Below are 21685 nucleotides of genomic sequence, written 5' to 3'. Positions count from 1 at the left end.
CAGGGCAGGTGTCAGAGCTGAAACCTACATCCAGGGAGGCCAAGACCACTGCTAGCTGGAGAGTGTGGACACACATGCATACCCTTCTTGGTGGCTCCTGGGAACTAGGAGAATTAGGAGGAAAGCCAGCAGTCTCACTGTCGCTGGACCACCTGTACACATGCAAGACCCTCGCTCCTAAATCCCTCCCCCACATAGACACACACTTAGATTCAGTTGGTACCTGGGTGTTGTCCATTCTTTTCCTTGGGGTCCCCAGCTCCCTGGACAGATATGGCCCATGGTCGCTGAACTCAGAGTCCTTTCAAGCATGTGGTCCTGCTGGGCCCCTCTTGTGGGTTCTGGGAAGGTGGGGGCCTAGGGCTGGGCCCTTGTAAATAAAGCATGAGAAACAGTTGTTTTTTGTGGGGGTGGGGGGTGGGAAAATCTTCTTGGCCAGGCCATAAGGGAAATGACAGAGGCGGGCTGTGTGGCCAGATGCCGGTGGTGGCCTTGCACCCTCTGGAGACCAGTACTACTCAACTTCAGCCACGTGTTGCCAAGAGATCATGGACACCATGCTGCCACCATCCTCCATGCCTAAGAGAACGTTCCCAGCTGGGAACGTTCATGTGATCTCCTGTTATTTAAACTATTTACAATGTGTATGATTAAAAATTGTGTGTGTGCCAAACATTTTCTGAGAGCTGCTTCTCCAGAAAGGTAGTGTAGGAATAATAAAGCTGCAGGAACCAGCCTAGTTCAAATCTTAGTTTTTGGCTACTGATTAGCTGTGTGACTTGGGGAAAATTCCTAACCTCTCTGTGCCTAAGTTTCACTTCTGGAAAATGGGAATAATGATGGTACCAACATCCTAGGGTTGCCTGAGATTCCAATGAGTAACTCTTAGGATACTGCCTGGTGCATGGAGCACACTTGGCCAGTTTGCCTAGTGCTTTTCCTGCAACCTGTTTTCACTTTCACTCACCGTAACGGAAGAGGGGATTAGAGACCATTTGGGCAGTGGGTTGGGTAAAGAGATGAGGAAATTCAGATTGATGCCAGGCAGGGGTGTCCTAGGCTAGAATCTTTGCTGCCAGCCTGCAAGGCAGGGAAAGGAGTTCCTATTTCCTGGGGAGAACAGGAGGGATGTGGGGCAGGGATTCGAACTGTGACCCCGGGGCTTGTGCTGTCCCAGCTCCTGCACAAGAACCAAATCCTGGGGGTAAGTTTCCTGCGGCAGCATCATTCCCCACACTGTTATGGCTCCATCCTGCTCCCCGACAGTCATGAGGGCCTGGCTCCCTGGGTTTGAACTTGGCTCCATTGTCTCCTGAGCGATCCTGGGCAAGTCACCTACCTTCTCTGGGCCTCGGCTGTCTCATCTGTAAAATGGGGTACCTCTAGCATCTATCCCCCAGATGGTTGTTCAAATTAGATGTGAACCACTCAGTAAACATGAGCCTTTATTACCTCACAGCCATTGCCTTGCATGTGTCAGGCCTTCTCCTGCTGCAGGGTCCTCAGCTCTGTCGCTAACGGGATCATGGCTGCGCCTTCCACAGCTCAGTGTGTCAGACAACTCATTCGACCCTGACCTCAGACTTGCGAACTGCACCAGCCTGGCACTTGGCCTTATCTGGAGAACACAGATAAAGATGCAGAGACAGAACACAGAGAGAGCTGGAGGGGGGGGGGCGCGGAGCATGATGTGTGTGCGTCAGAGAAAGACAGGGATTTCTCTTAATCCACCCACAATAAGTAAGGTCCCCCTTTCCCACCTCTATCTCCCTACATTTGTCAGAGAATTTCTCTCAAGGGTAGTTAAGCTGTGATTTGAGGGCAGCAGAGTTCAGGGGCTAGGCCACAGGCTCAGGAGCAGGGTGGGTTTGAATGGCGGCATCACCACTTCCTGGCTGGATACCCCTGGGGAGGCGCCATCACCTCTTTGTGCCCCAGTCCCCGCCTCCGGAATTGGAAGTAATAAATCACAGTGCCTGCTCAGAGTTGTTAGGAAGTCTGAACAGCACAGAGTGCAGGGCCTGGCAACCGCACAGGTCAGGTGTCAGCTACAAATGCTGTTGGTATTGAGTACTAACTGCTTTAACTGCAGCTCTTTCTCCTGTCAGTGAGGGCAGCTTGGGGGCTCTTCTGGGCATGGCTGTGTCCCCGGCATTGCAACACAGGGCTGGGCACAGAGCAGGCACTTGGGGGAATGTCTGACTGAACAAATGGAAAAAAAAAAAAAAAGACTGAAAGAAATTTTGAGTGAAACCGACTTACTGAGAGGTGGGGAGAAGGAAGAGAAAGAGAAAATGACAAGAAGCTAGAACAAATTAAAGCACAAAAGGCAGCAAAAGCTCCCTCTGCCCAACCAATTCACTTCACAGAAGGGGAAAGTCAGGCCTGGAAGGGGCAGAGACCAGGCCTCTTCACCTGCTCAGAGAGGGGCCAATCCCCGTGCTTGGCCCCATGCCCGGCTGCCCCCCTCCTGGGTCTGCCCCACTCTCTAGGCCCTGTGAACAGACAGAGGCCACTAGAAAAAACACATGACTTTATTATTCCCAGCACAAAGGGCAGGTCTTTGCAAGACGAGGGGTAAGTTCTGACGGCAGGGAGGAGGCCCCTACTTGCCGGCGATGAGCGGGTTCCGCAGGACCACAATGACCGAGTCCCCGCGCAAGAACATTTTTGAGATGTAGCGGTCCTTGTTGACCGGCTTGGACTTCTTCTTGCCCTTGCCACTCTTGGGGACTTCGGTCCACATCTCCTTCACGTTCTCCAGCACCATGTTGCAGTGCCTGGTGGGCAGAAGGAGGCATCAGGAATTAGAGGGAGCCTCCTGACCCCCTCCTCTGTGCAGCACTGCCACTTCCTCCATCAGCGTGGCATGGGGGATGGTGCAGGCCCGGGACCAGGATGGCTGGGGCTCCAAGGCCACCTCTGCAAGTCCTCAGCTTGAAGCTTGGGCAAAGGACTTCACTCCTCTGTGCCTCAGTTTCCTCCTCTCTATAATGGAGACATTCATGGTGCCTACCTCCTAGGGCTGTTGTGAAGATTAAATGCATCAATACAGTATTCTTGTCAAGTACTTAGAACAGGGCCTGGCACAGGATAAAGGCAAATGAAATGGTGCTGCTTGTGCTTTTTAACTCTGAGTACTTCTGGTGGCATAAGCAAAGGTACAACTTCTCTTTGGAGAACCAGAGGTCCCTGGGGCCTGAGGCCGGTACATGACGCCTCCACTCCAGTCCTGCTTTCTGTCCCTGTCCTCAGGGTGCTGGGTGGGCACGTGTGACGACAGTATGGATTAGCTCAGTCAACAAACGCTTGCAATGAATACAACAATGAATAAAAGAGATAATATCCCTGCCCTCATGGGGTCTGCAGTCTAGTGAGGGGAAAAGAACACTAAATAAGTAAACAAAGACACCTGTAATATACTGTCAGGTGGTAGCAAGTGCTATGAAGAAAAATTAAAGCAAGGTAAAGGGATAGGAGGATACAGGGAAATATTACCAAGCATAAGAAAGACGAGGGGGCTTCCCTGGTGGCGCAGAGGTTAAGAATCCACCTGCCAATGCAGGGGACACAGGTTCGGGCCATGGTCTGGGAAGATCCCACATGTTGCGGAGCAACTAAGCCTGGGCGCCACAACTACTGAAGCCTCCGCGCCTAGAGCCCACGCTCCGCAACAAGAGAAGGCACTGCAGTGAGAAGCCCACGCAGCGCAACGCAGAGTAGCAACGAAGACCCAACGCAGCCAAAAATAATAAATAATAAGTAAATTTATTAAAAAAAAGAAAGACGAGGAAGCTCGTGAGGAGCACATGAGGAAGCTCTGTGCCTTGCTATGCAGTAACCTCCAGGAGATACTGCTGAGTGAAAAAGGCAAGGGAGGGAACAGGATGCATGGAAAGCAACCTTCTGTAGGAAAAAAGTGGGTAGGAAAAACATACATTCCACCACCTGGTTGTGCAATACTAAATCCTTGAAATACACCTAAAGACTGGTGGCAGTGGGGTGACCTAGGTAGACTGGAGACAAACCAGATGGAAACTTTTCATTGGACTGTTATTACTGTTTTGGAAATCATGTGAAAATATTACCAATTCAGAGAAAATACGTTAAAAAAAGGAAGTAGCATACCAATATGGGAACATTTCCAAGGTATATTGTTAAGTGAAAAAACCAAGGTCTAAAACGGCGTGGCATGCCATTAGTAGTGACTTAAAAATAAATAAAAAGCACCCTCCTGTATCTACATGTATGATGTTCTGTGCAAGTAATCCTCCTGGAGGAGACCTGAGAAATTAGCCATGATGGGTCCCCGGGGAGGGCAACTGGTGCATGGAGAGGGAAGACTTGCTCTTCATTGGGTGCCTTTTGTATTTTTCAAATTTTGCATCCATCGCTCACTCAAGAAAGTAACATAATTAAGTAAATAAAGTGGTTAAGAATACCCTAGCTAACTTGCAGTGATGTTCTCAGACCACTGATTTGTGTGAAAAAACAAGATGCAACAGAGCACACAGATGATTCTATCTTAAAAACAATATTATGACAGATCAATTATGCCTCAATAAAGCTGTTAACTACCACCACAAGGGAGTCTCTGGGTGAATCAAACATGGCAGGACACATACTAGGGTGGTAGGCTAGGTGGGGAGAGGGATGAGAGGATGATATGGGGGCACAGGAGGAAGCTAGGGGAAAAGGAAAGAGTCAACTTAAAAAATTATATTTATATATATATATATATATATATATATATATATATATATATATATATGCACCACCTTGAGCACTTACCATATAGGCACTCACCAGGCCCCTTTAAGCACTTTCTAAGCATTAACCCATCAATCCTCCCTGCATCTCACCCCCAGGAGGTAAACACTGACTGGTTTACTAGTTCTCTCCAGCTTCTAGAGCAGGAAACTGAGCATAGTGGGATGAAGTGACTCACCCAAGGTCACAGAGTCTGGAAGTGGCAGAGCCTGTGTTCGAATCCAGACCTATCTGCCTCCTGTACCCGGCACTTCCTATTGTTCTCATTCTCATTTTATTCAAGGGGAAACTAAGGCTGAGTGAAAGACTTGTTCATGGTCACATAAAAGCTAGTGGCAAAAGCATTCCAGGAGTAAGTTTCATCACACCACTGTGAGGAAAGCACTTCCTAAATGCTAACTAAAGGCTGCAGGTCATATGTTTACTGAGCATTTATTATGTGTTAGGTACTGAGCCAAGTGCTCTTCATACATAATATCATTTAAGCCTCACAACTGTTCTGAGGGGTATTATTATGATGCATATTTCACAGATAAGGAAACTGAGGCCCAGAGAGGAAAAATCATTTGCTGCTCCCTATGGCTGAAACACTCAGACCCTAGCTTGCACCTTCATTTTATTCATACCTGTCCACCGTTGCGTCTTCCTTTGAGGCCTCCCATGTTATCTACCCAAGACAGCACCTCCTTGCTGGTACTTCAAACTCTTACCTGGCTTTACTTTTCTGCATAGAATTTATAATCACTTGTCTTTATGACATTATTTACATGTTTGCTGTCGGCTTCCCTGCCTACAGCATAAGCTCCCTGAGTACAGGAACCATGTTTGTTTCCATCATTGCTGTATCTCTGGAGCCTAAAACAGTACCTGACCCAGGTGGACGCTCTCATTATGCAATAACTGCAAAAAAACTGATTAAGAGCTCTGGGTGCCAAATGCTCAACTTCTAACGACTTACTACGCTTCACATATATTAAGTGATTGAATCTTTGCAACCACCATGATTACTGCCACTGTACGGACAAGATAAAGTCACTTGCCAAAGGTCACATGGCTGTTAAGAGGCAGAGCTGGGACATGAACCCAGGAAGATTGGCTCCCAAGTACATGACCATACCACTGTGCTTCACAGCTGGAGGGACAACGATAGACCACCACATCTTGAGGTCCTGAGATGCTTCTGCCCTGGGCTTCGGACTGGAGCTGGGACTGCTTCTCCAGGCCTGGAAAGAACACCTCCCCAGACCCAGGCGTTTACCTGTCAAAGGCCTTCACACGGCCCAGGAGCTTCTTGTTGTTGCGGCAGTTGATGAGCACTTGCGTGTTGTTCTTGACCGACTGGGTGAGCACGGAGAGTGGTCCTGTGTTAAACTCCTCCTCCTCCCGCTTCTGCAGCTCCTCCGGGGTCATCTCACTCTTGGGCTTGTTGAGGAGGCTCCTAAGTGGGCAAGTATGGAACCCATAGGTGAGAGGGCCCAGAGCCGGAGCCTGGGTGCTCATGGCCTCTGGCTCGGTGTCTCCCTCACACACCCACCCTCCTGCTCGATCCTCTCTCGGCATCATCACTTGGATGCTTAACAGATATTTCCACCCTTCACGTCCTAGGCTGAACTCCAGATCCCCCAATACCCCCAACTTATACTATACTATCCACAGCCTTCCTCATCTCCATCAATGGCAACTCCATCCTTCTAGTTCTTTAAGCAAAAACTCTTAATGTCAACTTGACTCTTCTTTCCTTCTCCCACATCCTATATTCAATCTGTCAGCAAATCCTGTCATCTGCCGCTAAAATATATCGGAATCTGTCCATTTCTTACCATGGCTTAAACCTCCATCATCTCTCTCCTACTGGTCTCGCTGCCTCCATCCACACTCCCCAACAGTTTGCTCTCCACAAAGCAGTCTCGGGGATGGTGCCAAGACTCAAGTCATATATCATCTCACTCTTCAAAACCCTCTCATGGGCTTCCCTGGTGGCACAGTGGTTAAGAATCGCCTGCCAATGCAGGGGACACGGGTTCGAGCCCTGGTCTGGGAAGATCCCACATGCAGTGGAACTAAGCCCGTGCGCCACAACTACTGAGCCTGCGCTCTAGAGCCCGCGAGCCGCAACTATTGAGCATGCGCTCTAGAGCCAGCGAGCCACAACTACTGAGCCCACGCACCTAGAGCCCGTGCTCCCCAACAAGAGAAGCCACCGCAATGAGAAGCCCGCGCACCACAACGAAGAGCAGCCCTCGCTCGCCACAACTAGAGAAAAGCCCGCGCGCAGCAACGAAGATCCAACGCAGCCAAAAATAAATAAATAAAAATAGATACATTTATATTAAAAAATAGATATTAGGCAAACTTTCTTCTTGAGTCCCTGCATTTGCTTTTCCCTCTGCCTGGATACCTCCCCAGATATCTCTGTGGTACACTCTCTCACTTTCTTCAGGTTTTTGCTCAAGTGTTGCCTCCTTTATGTGTCCTGTCTCTCAAAAGTAGCGTTCCACATTGTTTCACCCTGCTCTACTGTTTCTTTATTCATAGTCCCGGTCACCTAACACACCACATACTTTACCTGTTTATTACCATTACGTTTACTGCCAGCCTCTTCCCATCCCATAAGATGCAGAAGGGGATTTTCTTCCTTGGGGGAGTGGGGTAATTTACTGATAGAGCCTATGTGTCTAAAGCAGTCTGATATAGGAGCACTCAATAAATAACTGTTGAATGAATACGTAAGGAAAATCATTCCCGTAACTCGTTACCCGTAAAAATCGAGAATGTAGTTGGAAAGCCAACCGTCTCCAGCTCAAATTATCCGTATAAACCCCTTATCTAAGATCGTTTTTCCTACAAGTCCGTACTCCCCTCTTCCAGGTTCTTTATTCGTAAAAGCGCTTCCCCTTAAAATTCATTTCAGTAAGATTCATTATTTGGGAAAGCCCAGCCCGTTATCAGATAAAGCTGTCCCTCCTCTCGAAGTCAGAATCCGTCAAAGGCCCCACGTCCGTTCTCAAACGCATCAGTAGAAAAGTACGCCACTTAACCCCTAAAATGTTTGCCTCCGCCCCCGGCTCTGCCCATCCCCTTCCACCGGTAAGTGGCCAAATATACACCCTCAACCCCACTCCCGCCACCTAAGCCTAGCCCGGCCTCACATGTTGGCGATGGTGGTGGCCGCACTCTCAAGTCACCACCGTCTCCGCGTTGCCTCAGCCTTCCACAGAGAGCGCGACAGAGGCGGGATTTCCGCTTCCTGCGGCCCACTTCCGTGGGCGCCTGCGCAAACCCAACCAGCGGGTGGGGGCGTGGCCAGTTGCCATAGCGATTTCCACCAGCCCTTCGCGGCTGTGGGATAAAAGCTTCACACGGTGATTCCCGGCCATTCAGGACAGTACGGGGCGGATGTTCACGACAGTGGAGAGGAAAAGAAAGCGGGACTGATTCAAACCATTTTGTTGTAGAACCACACAGGTTCAAGGAAGGAAAGGACAAGCTATTTCCACATGCCCGCCCACCCTGCCTTTGGGGGAGCGGCCTCCGCGAAGCCAATCCGCTCCTCGCTTCCGTGATGGACCCCTCCCCTTTTCCTTCGGAGACTGTTCATTTAAGTGTCTATTGATCTTTTGACTAGGGGTAACCAATCCTTTGCCTACATCCGGGAGGGGCGTGGACCTGCGCCCAGCAGGTCGAATGTTTTCCATGATCAAACGATTCTCATTGGCTTCCCCTCCTCCGCTGAGGCGGTGCCTACCTCTTTCGCGCTCCCTTTTGGGTTGTGCAACCCTCAGGGGAACCAACCCCCAAAGCTCCGGGGAGACAGGGAGGCGTGTCCTCAGAACGAAAGTCCCATTGGCTTTACTGCCCGCGGAAGTGTGGGATGGTGCAGCCGCTCTTGTTGCTCATTGGTCCCGTGATTCCACGGGGTGGGACTTGGCTGGGCCTAAACTCTATCCGCTGTCCCAGACCGGTTTTCAGGGCAAAGCTGCCATGCGTTCCGGGGGCCGCGGGCGGCCCCGGCTACGGCTCGGGGAACGCGGGCTTTTGGAGCCACCCTCACCGCCCAAGCGCCGCCTGCTACCTCGGGCGCAGCTGTTGCCTCTGCTGCTGCTGGCGCTGGCGGTGGCCTCGGTGTTATACACCAGTTGGAGCGGCTGGCACCGCCAGTCTGAGGAGCTGCCGCTAGGCCGGGAGCTGCGGGTGAGGCCGGGAGGGGACGCGGGCACTGCGGGAGCCCTTATTTCCCGCCTCCCCTTCTCCGAGGTTTCAGGTTGACGTGACTTTATCTTTATCGGATTGCCCTAGCCGCAGGTGCCGCCGTCTCCGTCTTTAGAGCACATGCCTCTTTCCAACGGAATGAGGCTTCGGGCTTGTTCTGTAATAGCGGTTACCCCGTAAGAGGAAGGGTCTGGAGGAGTAACACTGGGAGTTCTGGGTTCTAATCCTAAAGTCATTTATTTGGAAGAGTCCCTTACTCTCGCTGGGCCTCGATTTCCCCCATCAGGATGGGGGTGGGCTGGGCCGGATGGGCTTGGGGGTACTTTCCCGAGTCTAGGATTTATCCTAGAAACCTCCGATGCTGGAGGCTGCGATTAGGAAGAGGAACTGGGGCTTCTTAGGGACGACAGGTCCCAGGGTAGGGTTGGAATGAGTGTTGCTTTCACGCTCTTCTCTTCTCTTCCCCACCTCCTTCCCAAGGGCCCGTCGATCGGAAGTCTCCCCGAAGCCGGGGTGCGGAGGGTGGTGGGGCAACTGGACCCTCACCGTCTCTGGAACAATTATCTGCGCCCCCTGCTGGTTGTGCGGACCCCCGGCAGCCCCGGCAATCTCCAAGTCAGAAAGGTAAGGGGCCCCACCTCCAACCCCTGACCCCGCAGCCCACCAAGGAAATAGGTATTCTGCCCAAGTGGCAGAGCTAGGGCTCTGGCTGGGCGTAATCTGACTCTAGAGTCCTATCCTGCTAACCACCAGACCATTGCCCTCTTTACTGCCCCCACCAAAATCTTACTATATGCTAAGCATCAGCAACAGCCGGATAAGGTGGGCACCAATCTGATCTTCATTGTGTAGATGGGGAAACTGAGGCGCAGAATAGTTAGGGATTTTGCCCAAATCCCACAGCTAATGAATGATATACCTAGGGTTTCAACCCAAATGGGTTGGCTCCAGAGCCGGTGTGGTAACATCTCTACATTGCCTCTCAGAAAGTATTGAGAGTCATTTGAACACTGCCTGAGTTCAAATCCACATCAGCCACTTGGAGTGTGACCTTAAACTAGTTTCTTAACTTCTCTGTGCCTCAGTTGCCTCATCTGCAGAATGGAACCATTGACAGTCCCCACTCCACAGGGTTCCTAGAACAAGGGCTTGGCACAGAGTGAGTGCTATGGAAGGGTGAGCTGTGATTAGTCTTGGCATCAAGAGACAGGGTCACTCCATGCCTGGCACTTAGTAGGTACTCAGCAGAAGTGTATCAAGGGAACGATTAAACTAAAGTGAGATTTGTGAGTCAACCTGACTGCTCGGCATGGTTCAGGTCACATGGCCCTTCTTCCGACCTTCTCCCCAGTCCCCACCCACTCTCCCACCTCTCTCTTGCCACTAGTTCCTGGAGGCCACACTGCGGACCCTGACAGCAGGCTGGCATGTAGAACTGGACCCCTTCACAGCCTCGACACCCCTGGGGCCACTGCACTTCAGCAACGTGGTGGCCACGCTGGACCCAAGGGCTGCCCGTCACCTCACCCTTGCCTGCCATTACGACTCGAAGCTCTTCCCATCTGGGTCAGCCCCCTTTGTGGGGGCCACGGATTCGGCTGTGCCTTGCGCCCTCCTACTGGAGCTGGCCCAGGCCCTGGACCTGGAGCTGGCTAGAGCCAAGGAGCAGGTGAGGAGCCGGGGTAGGGTGGGGGTGGGTGGGTGGGGACTGCCTCTGCCTTGGTCCATACCAACACCATCCCGTGCGTGGTCTTGTCTTCCTCCGCTCCACAACACAGCCACAGGGTCTTTCCATTTCCTGAATGTCAGATCCTGTCCCTTCTCTCCCACAGCTCTCACCTTGTTCCACAAGTAAGCCAGAGCCCTTCTCTTAGCCGAGGAGTGCCCTCTCACCTCTCTGGTCTCCCCTCCCACCTCTCACCCCTCACTCACTCCACTCTAGCCTCCCACCTCCTCTGTGTACCTCAAGCCACACAATTCACTCCCACCCCAGGCATTTGCACTTGCTCTTTGCTCTGCCTAGAATGTGATTTTCTCAGATATATTCCTGGCTGGCTGCCACCCTTCATTCAGATGTCCACTTTGATGTCACCTCCTCAAAGAGACCTTCCCAGCCACCCTAAAATAGCTCCCTGTCACTCTCTCATGCCTCATGGTGCTTTATGTTGATTCGTTTATGTTTCCCCAACTAGAATAAGCTCCAGATAGCCAGGCCCTTGGCTGCGTTTATTTCCTGCTGTATCCTCTGGGCTGAGAATATTGCCTGGCATAAAGTAGGATGTCAATAAAAATGTATGGAGGGACTTCCCTGGTGGTCCAGTGGTGAGGACTCTGCGCTTCCAATGCAGGAGCATGGGTTCGATCCCTGGTCGGGGAACTAAGAGCCCACATGCTAAAACAACAACAACAAAAAGATAAAAACATCAACCCTGTGGGAAAAAATATTTTAAAAAATGTATGGAATGAATGAACGGAAACACAGATCTCCTCACGCTCCTCCCCTGCTCAGATCCCTTCCATGGCTCAAACCCCAGTGCCCCTGTAACAAAGCCCAAGCTCCCTGGCCCTTGCTGACCCCTTGGGTCTCTACTCAAACCTCTTTGGCCCCTTCTTTGGCCCCAGTCCCGATTCATGTTGCTTCCTCGCCGGGGAACACTCTTCCCTCTGCCCCATTTTACCAGGCCAGCTCCTACTCAGCCTCAGGGCAAACATCCTTTCCGATAGACCTGACATGTTCCCTAGGCCAGATCAGGACGCTGTTGTTCTTGGAAGCATTTGCCTGACTGCATTTCATCGTTTGTATAATTATTTATTTGTGGGTCTGTCTCTTTTGCTACATGAACTTGAGGAATAACAATTGCAATCAGAGCTAACCCTTGTTTAGTTACTATGTGCCAGGTGCTGTCCTAGGACCTGGGTTCGAATCCTACCCTATGATAAGGACCGGTATTAACCCCATTTCTACATAAGGAAGCCGGTGCTTTGAGAACTTAGTAACTTACCCACGACTGCTTGGCTACTGAGCAGCCCAGCCAGGATTTGAACGCAGGCAGTCTGGCTCCAAGTCTGTACTCTTGGCCACCGTGCTCTTCGAGCGACGAGACTTAGTTTGCCCTCGTCAGCTGTGCAAGCAGGCAGGAAATGTGTGTGCACTGAGGCTGAGGGCTGGCACTGCGCTGGCCCTGACCACTGGCCCTCACAGGCAGCCCCAGTGACCTTGCAGCTGCTCTTCTTGGATGGTGAAGAGGCACTGAAGGAGTGGGGACCCAAGGACTCGCTTTACGGCTCCCGGCACCTGGCCCAGCTCATGGAGTCTGCACCCCACAGCCCCGGCTTCACCAGGATCCAGGCTATTGTAAGACCAGGCCCCACTGGGTTCCGGTGAGGTGGGAAGCGGGTGACACGAGGCTGGCAGCATCCAGTCCTGGCCTCTCTCCCTAGGATCTCTTTATGCTTCTTGATCTCCTGGGAGCCCCCAACCCGACCTTCTACAGTCACTTTCCTCGCACGGCCCGCTGGTTCCATCGGCTGAGGAGCATCGGTAAGGAGGCAGGCACCCACCTGGGACGCTGGAGGGAGGCCAGGCACCTGTCCTCTAAGGGGTCATCCAGCCTTCCCTCTACCTCCCTAGTCTCTCTCTAAAGCACTAGGACAGAAACACAAAAAGACCCCACAGCAGTCAAATGAAGTGATTACAAACGGGGGCTCTGGGGTCAGATAGCCCTGGGTTCAAATTCTGGCTCTCTTTCTTACCAGCTGTGTGAGCTTGGGCAAGTGGCTTCCTCTCTCTGAGCCTCAATTTCCTATCTGTAAAATGGGCATGATGGTAATAATAGGGGTATCTACCTCTTTAGACTCAGAGGGATTAATTGAGACTGGGAACATCGTTGGCCTGCGGTAAGGGGTAACTAACATTCATCCTTGTTGGGACGATCAGTGCTTCGCCCCCAGACCCCCTGCCCTCCTCTGATTTGTGAGCAGGGGAACCTCTGACCGTTGAGGGGCTGACCCTTGCTCTCTAATCCCCACCGCCTCCAGAGAAGCGCCTGCACCGTCTGAACCTACTGCAGTCTCATCCTTGGGAAGTGATGTACTTCCAGCCTGGGGAGCCCCCTGGCTCTGTGGAAGACGACCACATCCCCTTCCTCCGCCGAGGTACTTGCAGTGGGGAGGAGTGGTGGGCAGGGGTCCCAGGGAGCCACAGATACGACCTGGCCCTGGCCCCTTCCCAGATTAGGGAAGGTGGCAAACTGCTTAACCTCTTTGTGCCTTGATTTCCTCATCTGTAAGGATGGGGATGATAACAGCCTCCACCTCATAGTTGTTGAGGGGATTGAATGTAAAGACCTTGGACCAGTGCCTGGCACTAGCGAGTGTTCAAGAAATGTTAGCTATTACTGGTTGTGCCTCAGTGATTGCAGTTTCTTCTAGTTCTTGCCTCTCAAGCCCTTGGCCACCCAGCATAATCACCTGAGCTTCGAAAAATGCCCAGTCACGTTTCAGGCCTCCTGAACCACAATCTGGGGCCTCTACATTATTCTTACAAAACTCCCAGGTGATTCTGATGCACAGCCAGGGTTGACGACCTCTGGTAGAGGGGTTCAAAACATAGGTTTTAGACTTGGATAGGTCTGGGTTCTACGATCTGCAGCTTACCATTGGTTGACCTAAGGCAAATTACTGAGCCTCTCTGTGGCCCCATTTCTTCTGGAAAAGGAAGAGATAGATACATACAAACACATACGTATGTATGTATTCTTTTTTTCTTCATATGGCAGTTTTATTTTCAATTTTTTGAGGAACCTTCATACTGTTTTCCATAGTGGCTACACCAAATTTATGTTATGTATTCTTAATCACAGGGTTGGGAGGATTAGATGAGATTAGATATATAAAATGCCTTCTTACACGGTGCTTGGCATATACAGTAAGTGCTAAAAACTGCTTTTTAAATTTTTATTCTATAATTTACTCATTCAACAAATATGCATTTCTTACAATGCCTTTATTGATTCATTCACTGAATACTTCCCAAGGCAGGTACTGAGCCAGCTGTCAGGGATACAGTGACGGGCCATAATCCACCTGGCTCCTGTCTAGCAGGGGGACAGATATTTACCAAATCTGGACAAACAAAGAGTGAAACACTCTGAGGACAGGAACCCAATGCAGTGCAAGGGTTAGGAGCACACACTCTGGAGACATGTGGCCTGGGTTCAAATTCTGACTGTGCTCTTTACTAGAGGCGAGACCTTAGGCAAGTCACTCTGCCTGCCTCTGTGTCTCAGTGTCCACATCTGTAAAACAGGGGTATTATAGTACACCTTACACGATTATTGTAAGGATAAAGTTGTGTGTGTTTATGGCCTTAGACTCGGGCCTGGAATAGAACATAAATGTTAACTATCAGTAAAGAAGAGAAAAAGAGCCTAATAATGTACACCCGGCGAGGAAGGTCAAAGACCTCCTTCCCTTCTCCTGTCTTTCCATAATCCGTTAAGTTTTGAGTTTTTCTAATTTGCGTTATGAAAATAATATACTGGATGTATTTTTAAAACGGACATGTACCCTCACACACTGAAAATCATTGTTCAGAATTCTTCAAGTGCCACAACAGAGTATCTTCTGCTGCGGGGGACAAGACAAGGTTCCCCAGACGCGGGCCTGGGCTCCTGGGTCTGTTGGGGGCCACGCACAAGCCTGAGCCTCCTCTCTGTCCTGCAGGGGTCCCCGTGCTCCACCTCATCTCCACACCCTTCCCCTCTGTCTGGCACACGTCCGATGACTCTGAGGCCAACCTGCACCCACCCACGGTACACAACCTGAGCCGCATCCTGGCTGTGTTCCTGGCTGAATACCTGGGGCTATAGCCTGCCTGGCGGACTCTGAGGGAGAAGCACCCAGCAGCAGATGTGACGAGGGCACCTGGAGCTGAGGAGCTCGGGCCAGGCCTGCTTGCGGTGTGCTGACTTGTCCTTTTTTAACACCTTTGGCTCTGCTTGTGCTCTCAGTGGAAGACCCTCTTTCTTTATCTCAAGCTGCCACTCTTGAAAGACATGGAAGAGACAGACCACTGTGGTGTGAGAGCCAAAGGAATAAGAGCTTGGCCGCTGCCCTGAGGGAAACACTTGGGCTGCAGGTCTGCAGGGGCCAAATGCCGTTCTCCATTTTAGTCAGCAAACGGCATCTGGACCAGCAATACCCCTGAGCAAATGAATTCTCTGTGGCTTATGTTTTTGTGGCAGTTCCTTCTCCAGAATGGCAGCCTTGCTACCGCATCAGTCCAAACCCAACTCCCACATGGATGTGCCATGGGAAGCCCACAGAAGATGTGCTCGTAAGCAGGGAACAGAGGAGATGGAAGCCAGTACTTGGGAACTCCAGATTCTGCCAGATCCAATGGCCAATAAACCAGTGTTTCTGCAAAATATATCCTGTAGAACTAGCATACATAGGTGTTGCATGAAAAGGGGGACCAAAGTGGGGTGAGACAACATTAAACGAGTTTCTTCATTTGCACAATGTGAATTTTCAAGAAAGAGAATGCAATGTTTCCCCAAAGTATTTCACCACGGAACCCCTTTATTGGGAAGCACCTCACAGAACCATGGTACCTCAGAAGATACTTTGGGAAACACTGGGTTTTGACAGTTTTGAGTGTACTTATGGTAGAAATGGGTCAACTAGTTACACCAAACCATCCTTTCCCTTTTGGCTGTGGGTACAGGAGTGGGAGATGGTGTGTGTAACTGCAAACTCTAGTGATGACCCAAGAGATTATTTCCCAGCCCTAATTTTCAGACCCAACTGGGGCGCTTATTAAAAAATGCAGGGAATTCCCTGGCGGTCCAGTGGTTAGGCCTCGGCACTCTCACTGCCGGGGCCCCGGGTTCAACCCCTGGTCAGGGAACTAAGATCCCGCAAGCTGCGCAGTGAGGCAAATAAATAAATAAATAAATAAATAAATAAATAAATAAATAAATAAAATGCAGACTCCCAGGTCCCACCTACTGAATCAGAACTTCAGAGAGGGGCTGGGACTCTGTAACAAGCACCTGAGGAAGTCTCATGATCAGCAAAACTTTGGGACATGCTGTCCTTAAAGATTCAAGTTTGGTTCATTCACAGCTCCCTAGCAAACCTAAAGGGCACCCAGACAGGAAGTCCCGTGTTGGGCTCTGTACCTGCTGATTTCGTGACTTTGATGGAGACCTGGTAGGCCACAGGGATGCCAGGCCAGGATGCAGGGTCAGAGAGTGAAGGTGAACAGCAGCCTCGCAAGCCAACTCAAGGCTGGCGAAGACTCGAGAGAACTCACGGGCTGAAGGACAACTGCGGTTCTCATTTTGCAAATGAGGTGGCCAGGGCTGAGAATTACAAACCGGTTATTAACAGAGGCCAGATGCTCACCCACAGCTGTGCTCCTATCCCCATGTCCTACCTCCCTTCCAAAAATCACCTGTGCTGGACCAACAGATTGTTGGTCAAAAGTAGCTCCTCCTGAGGCTTTTAACTGGCTGCAAGTCTGAGTGAGGTTTGGGCGGTGGGGACTAACAGCCTCTTAGAGGTGGAATTGGCAGAAGTTGAGTTCAGAAAGGAAATTGACAGATATCAACAGCCAGGGTGGCAGGAGGGTCTCAAATCACAAAGTTAGTTCCTGTTTGTTCATTTCTTGTGTGGCAGGCATGGTGCCAAGCACTCAAAAGTGCAGCACGTCCCCTTAGCCTCACAGCCATCCCAGAAGTAGGTGATACCATCACCTCTGTTAGGGGAAGCAGTGTGTTCAGTGACGTCCTTGGCCCCTTGCCTCCCTGCAGGTCATCGTGCTGAGTGTACTACACGCCAGGTTCTGGGCAAGGCGCCTGGGCACATTTTCCACTTGAATCCAGGGTAAGGATCATGAGCCCCATTTTACAGATGAGGCTGCTGATGCTTGGCAAAGTGATGTTTCCCCCAGCTCCCATCTGTCCCCCAAACAGCTAGGCTCCCCCAGCTTCACACTATGAAGAGGCCATGAGGTATCTTTGGTGAGCACAACTGTTGAACATTCTAGATGCAAGAGCTCACATGTCAGTCTTTTGAGGAACTGTCAGTATTCTCATTTTTCAGATTAAGAAACTGAGCTTCAGAGAAATCAATTGCTGAAGATCACAGCTGGACACTTTCACTGCATGTGTCTAGGTATTCATTTCTTTTTATTTATCCTGCCTATGACTCACTGGGCATACCGGTCTTTTTACCAGTCTGGAATTTGCAATCATCGTGTCCTTAAATATTATCATTGCACCATTCTCTCTTCTGATTCTAGAACGCCAGTTAAATGTGTTAGACTTCCTCACTCTATCCTCCATAACCTTGCTTCCTATTTTCTTTCTTTTTTTGGTCTCTGTGCTACTTCAGACCTAGCTTTAGTTCAATAAATCTTTTTAAAATTTGATTTATTTATTTTATTTTTGGCTGCGTTGGGTCTTCGTTACTGCGTGTGGGCTTTCTCTAGTTGCAGCAAGCGAGGGCTACTCTTCGTTGCGGTGCGCGGGCTTCTCATTGCAGTGGCTTCTCTCGTCGCGGAGCACGGGCTCTAGGCGCGCAAGCTTCAGTAGTTGTGGCACGCGGGCTCTAGAGTGCAGGCTCAGCAGCTGGCACAGGCTTAGTTGCTCCGTGGCATGTGGGATCTTCCCAGATCAGGGCTTGAACCCATGTCCCCTGCATTGTCAGGCAAAGGATTCTTAACCACTGCACCACCAGGAAAGTCCCTCCCTCAGCATCTAAAACATCTTCTCGGCAGTGTTCTGGGTCAGCCTTACCTGAGCTTGTAGTTCGGTGGGATCCCACCTCCTATTAGATTCACCTTGGACAGGCTTTGACCTTGACTTCTGCCTGCTTGTCCCAGTAAGGCTACAAATAGGAAATCCAAGTTTGTTCACATCAGCAAATACCCTCAGAGCAAAAGTGGCTTCAGGGCCCCATGGGCCTTTCTCTTAAATTTTTGGCTTAGTATATCGTTAACTGTATTTTATTGAATATTTGATGCTTTTCAGATTTTTTTTACTTCTGGTTTTCAGCAGGAGAGTCCAAATAATCTGGCCTTCCCGCTATAGGAAACCAAAAATCCCACAAAACCAAGCCAAGATCCAAACCCAGGTTTCTTTGATTCTAAAATCTAAGTATTTAATAACTGCTATGATATAGCCTAGTCTCTGGAAATTTTGATTCCTTGATAAGAATGTCATAGACTGTTAGCCACCGCTCAATATCCATTTTTCCTTCTTCTTTTAGTAAATAATTATCTGAATATTTTAAAGCTTTAATTACAGGGATCTTTAGCAAGAGTTTTTTGTTGGGCATAATGCATCCAACTAAAGGATTGCATTTCCCAGTCTGCTCTGCAGCCCTTCCACGTGGCTAAAGTTCTGACCAGTAAGATGTGCACAGAAGCACACTGTGGTACTTCTGGGAGGCAAGGGACTTCCTTTCCTGCAAAATGGTGATGGGTGGAGTTCCAGCAGCCATCTTGGACCATGAGGATGAGGGCCACAGCCAAAGAATAATGGAATAGTGGGCTAGAAGGAGCCTGGGTTCCAGATGAATTCAGGTCCACCATACCTGCCAAACACTGGGTTTCTAAAGAAATAAAAACTACCTTGTTTGAGCGTCTACTATTTTGAGGTTTTCGAATCCAAAACGACACAGATGAAGAGTCAAAAATAATCTCAGGCTAAGGGACTTGGCTAAGGATTCTTCTCTCAACTTTTTCCATTTCACCATGCACTGGCCCATGACTCCCTTCTCTCCCAAACCCCTTCCCTGAACAACACACAAACCAGTCTGGGCCCAGCCTTATAAATACTGATTTTATAGAAAGGACCAATTCAAAATTGGTCAGATGCCACACATTAGAAGCTTTCCAGAACCACAAGGATGAAAAACTAAAACCAAGACAAAACAACAAAAAAACAACAAAAACACATCTCAAACAGAACAAACAAAAATACCCCAGATCAAACTGCCTGAAGGTCAAGGTCTTGGTTGACCAAAGGCTTCTAAAGAAACACATGTGGATGGGGGGTGGAGAGACCCCAACACCTGAACAAGTACCCAGAGTAGAAGGAAAAACAACCCAGAAATTCAAAGCCACAGTCCCTGCCCACCGGCCCCCGACGCTGTCCAGAGCGAGGCAAAGGGCTTCACAGCTTTTTTGCAGGGGGGAGGGGGGAGAGTCATGGCAATAGCTTAAATATTGGGAGGAGGAGAATTTTTACACTTCAACTTTTTTCTCCTCTTCCCCTTTAGGGGAAGTAGAGAGACTGGTAGCTTGAGGTTAAGGAGAAAACTGATTTTTATTGTTTTAATGGGGAAATGGCAGGCGGCCATGAAAACTGCCAAATGTGATCTTTGATCTGATGGCCCCAGTTCCTAAAGAGGAGGTGAGCCCTGGTGTAGTAGGTTAGGAAGGGTACCAACCCTGGGTGCTGCAGCCTCCTGGGGAAAAAAAAAAACAGCTCCAGAGGGAAAGAACTGAGGGGAGGGAACGGAAGGGGGCCAGAATGGGGGAACCCTTAAGTAGTACCAAAATTAGCTGCCGTCTGTTCCCTGCTCGTAGGTCCCTGGGGTATGAAGAGTGGCAGGGAGGGCGCTGGGGCTGAATGGAGAAGAAATTGAGATGCTGATAAAAAAACACCCTACTTGAGGGTCTGAAGAGTAGAAAACCAGTAGGGGTCAATCAGAGTGCTTTCTTGGGTCATCCCCCTGAACACCATCGCAGTTCTGGAGGGGGATCAACGCTGCCTGGGCAGAGGGTATGGGCTGGTGACCCAGTCCTGACCCTCGGCTCCCAGGGGGAGGGGGTGGGGGTGGGCATGGTGGGCTCTTCCCCCCCCCTCCCCCGGCTTCACCTCCCCTCCTCCCGGCCAGCCCGGCCGCCCCCACCGCCTGGCCCATTGCAGGGCAACACCCAGTTGTTATCGTGCAGACCCAGGCGGCAGCCGGGCGTCTCGCGATCGGCTCGGCGGCAGCACATCCAGTAGGAACGTCCATAAGGCAGGTCGTGGTGGTAGGGCTTGGGGTGCCAGCGGCAGAGCGACACATCGCCCTTCTCGTATCTCTTGCGGCACTGCTTGCAAGGGTCATCGCGGTAGAGCGGGTCGCGGCTCCAGCGCGAGTCTGTGGCCCGCACGCCGAAAGCCTCAATGATGCCCTTGAAGTGGTGGCAGGTGCACTTGAGGGCCGCCAGGGCGCGCGTGGGCAGGAAGCTGAAGATCTTGACCAGCACGTGCTCAGGCAGCAGCAGCATGTACTGTCGCGGCTCCAGCAACCGCTGGATCTTGAAGCGGATTTCCAGGAAGTCGTGCGACACGTGCCGGTACAGGCGGCACAGGGAGGTGTCCACCGTCCCCTCAGCATCGTCCGGGCCGGGTGCAGTGGCAGGCGAGTCAGTTGGCGGTGGCTCGGGGGGCCCATCAGGTCCCCGGGGCTGGAGGAAGAAGAGCTGGCCAGGCGGGGGTGGCTCCTCGGGGCTGACGGTCAGGCACACCGTCTCTTCCTTCACGTTTTTGGTGCCATCCTTGCCGAAGAAGATGCACTCATCCACCACCCCCGTCACCACCACATCCACATGGAAGCCTGACGCGCCACAGTCCCGGGCAGGGGGTGGAGGGGGGGCCGGGGGAGTGTCCTCGGGCCTGGCAGGGGCTGGGGTCTCACCCTCGCTGGCTTCATCCGCCCTAGCCAGCAGAAACTCCACATTGCTGGGGAGGGCATCCCGAGAGGGGCTGATGAGCTGGTACAGGTCGCAGGTGATCTTGTCCTTGGCCCGGGCCCCAGGACCCGGGCTGCCAGGGTAGGCACAACCCGGCCGGCCCCCGCTCCCGTTGGGCAAGCTGCCATCCGGTGCACGGGGCTCTCGGCTATTGGAGATCCGAAAGGCGATGCGCACCTCCCCAGGGCCTGGCCCGGGCCGCTCCTCCTTGCGGAGGCCTTTGGCTGGAGGGTTGTCCCGCTGAGCCTCGAAGTGGGCCACGGCCTCCGCCACACGGCTGCAGTCCCCGCCACCAGACCGCCGTTCGGACCCCAGCCCCTTGGCAGGCCCACCCTGTTCGGCCGACACATAGACCACAGGCGCTGGGGTGCTCGGGCGCGGGTAGCTCTGCAGGGCCAGGGCGGCCCGCTGTTCCACCAGGGCCACCATCTCGGCCACAGAGAGCAGGTCCACATCCTCACTGGCTGAGGCTGGGACCCCCTCAGCAGCAGGGGGCCCGTCTTGTCCCCCTGGGTCCGGAGGAGCCTTCGTAGGCTCAAGACAGCGCCTCCTCCGCTTGGCCTTGGAGCTGTCACTGCCCCAGTGCCCCTTGACCTTCATGGAGCTGGCCCGGCTGCCTCCACCGCACTGGTGGGCCACAAAGAAGGCCACCTTCTCCTTTGTATTCCCGGGCTTGATAACATACCACGTGTCCAGCAGGACTCGACCCTCGTCGCCGGCAGCCGCTGCTGAAAGGAGCGGGGCAGGCTGGGAGGCAGGAGCCTCCGTGGCCAAGGCTGGGGGTGTGTTTTCTGAGTGGGCAGGGCCATGGTCTGGCTCCGCCCCCCCACCTGGCTCAGGGCAGGCTGACGGCTTGAGGGCTGCGGAAGGCGGGCGCGGCTGGTTCTGGGAGTAGGTGCCAAAGGGCCGGGGGCACCACAGCTGGAAGGGAAGGAGGCCCCCTCGGTCCAT

The 21685-nt window shown here is 51.7% G+C and overlaps 3 protein-coding genes across 4 annotated transcripts; 1 reads left to right on the top strand and 2 right to left on the bottom strand.

Moving 5' to 3' along the window:
- Positions 1–2513: 2513 nt before the first annotated feature.
- Positions 2514–8018, bottom strand: SNRPD2 (small nuclear ribonucleoprotein D2 polypeptide). The gene is made up of 3 exons (XM_082676410.1): positions 7920–8018; positions 6029–6208; positions 2514–2780 (listed from the first exon to the last, which is right to left on the bottom strand). Coding segments are annotated over exons 1-3 (357 nt in total). The 5' UTR covers positions 7922–8018; the 3' UTR covers positions 2514–2605.
- A 710-nt stretch (positions 8019–8728) lies between these two features.
- QPCTL (glutaminyl-peptide cyclotransferase like) lies at positions 8729–17605 on the top strand. 2 transcript variants are annotated; one of them, XM_082676408.1, is made up of 7 exons: positions 8729–8961; positions 9460–9603; positions 10367–10648; positions 12182–12334; positions 12421–12520; positions 13018–13134; positions 15225–17605. In XM_082676408.1, the coding sequence occupies exons 1-7, from the start codon at positions 8752–8754 to the stop codon at positions 15443–15445; spliced, it is 1227 nt and encodes a 408-aa protein (XP_082532534.1). In that variant the 5' UTR covers positions 8729–8751; the 3' UTR covers positions 15446–17605. The 2 variants fall into 2 exon arrangements, with proteins under 2 accessions (XP_082532534.1, XP_082532535.1); XM_082676409.1 differs by having other exon boundaries at positions 14704–15368.
- A 2262-nt stretch (positions 17606–19867) lies between these two features.
- Positions 19868–21685, bottom strand: FBXO46 (F-box protein 46; the record flags this gene model as incomplete). Its single annotated transcript, XM_082676407.1, has 1 exon — positions 19868–21685. One exon carries the CDS (start codon positions 21683–21685, stop codon positions 19868–19870), a length of 1818 nt encoding a protein of 605 aa, XP_082532533.1.

This window comes from Grampus griseus (genome assembly GCF_964374135.1).
Source record: "Grampus griseus genome assembly, chromosome: 19".
NCBI classification, from domain to species: domain Eukaryota; kingdom Metazoa; phylum Chordata; class Mammalia; order Artiodactyla; family Delphinidae; genus Grampus; species Grampus griseus.
The sequence above is the reverse complement of the archived record's forward strand: the minus strand, read 5'-3'. Positions and strand labels throughout refer to the sequence as shown.

Coding starts and splice junctions, on each gene's coding strand:
- SNRPD2 (XM_082676410.1), bottom strand. Junction 2,781..6,028: donor CGTGTGAAGGCCTTTGACAG/GTAAACGCCTGG, acceptor TCTGCCCACCAG/GCACTGCAACATGGTGCTGG.
- QPCTL (XM_082676408.1), top strand. CDS start 8,752: ATGCGTTCCGGGGGCCGCGGGCGGCCCCGGCTACGGCTCGGGGAACGC. Junction 8,962..9,459: donor CGCTAGGCCGGGAGCTGCGG/GTGAGGCCGGGA, acceptor CTCCTTCCCAAG/GGCCCGTCGATCGGAAGTCT. Junction 12,521..13,017: donor CCATCGGCTGAGGAGCATCG/GTAAGGAGGCAG, acceptor CACCGCCTCCAG/AGAAGCGCCTGCACCGTCTG.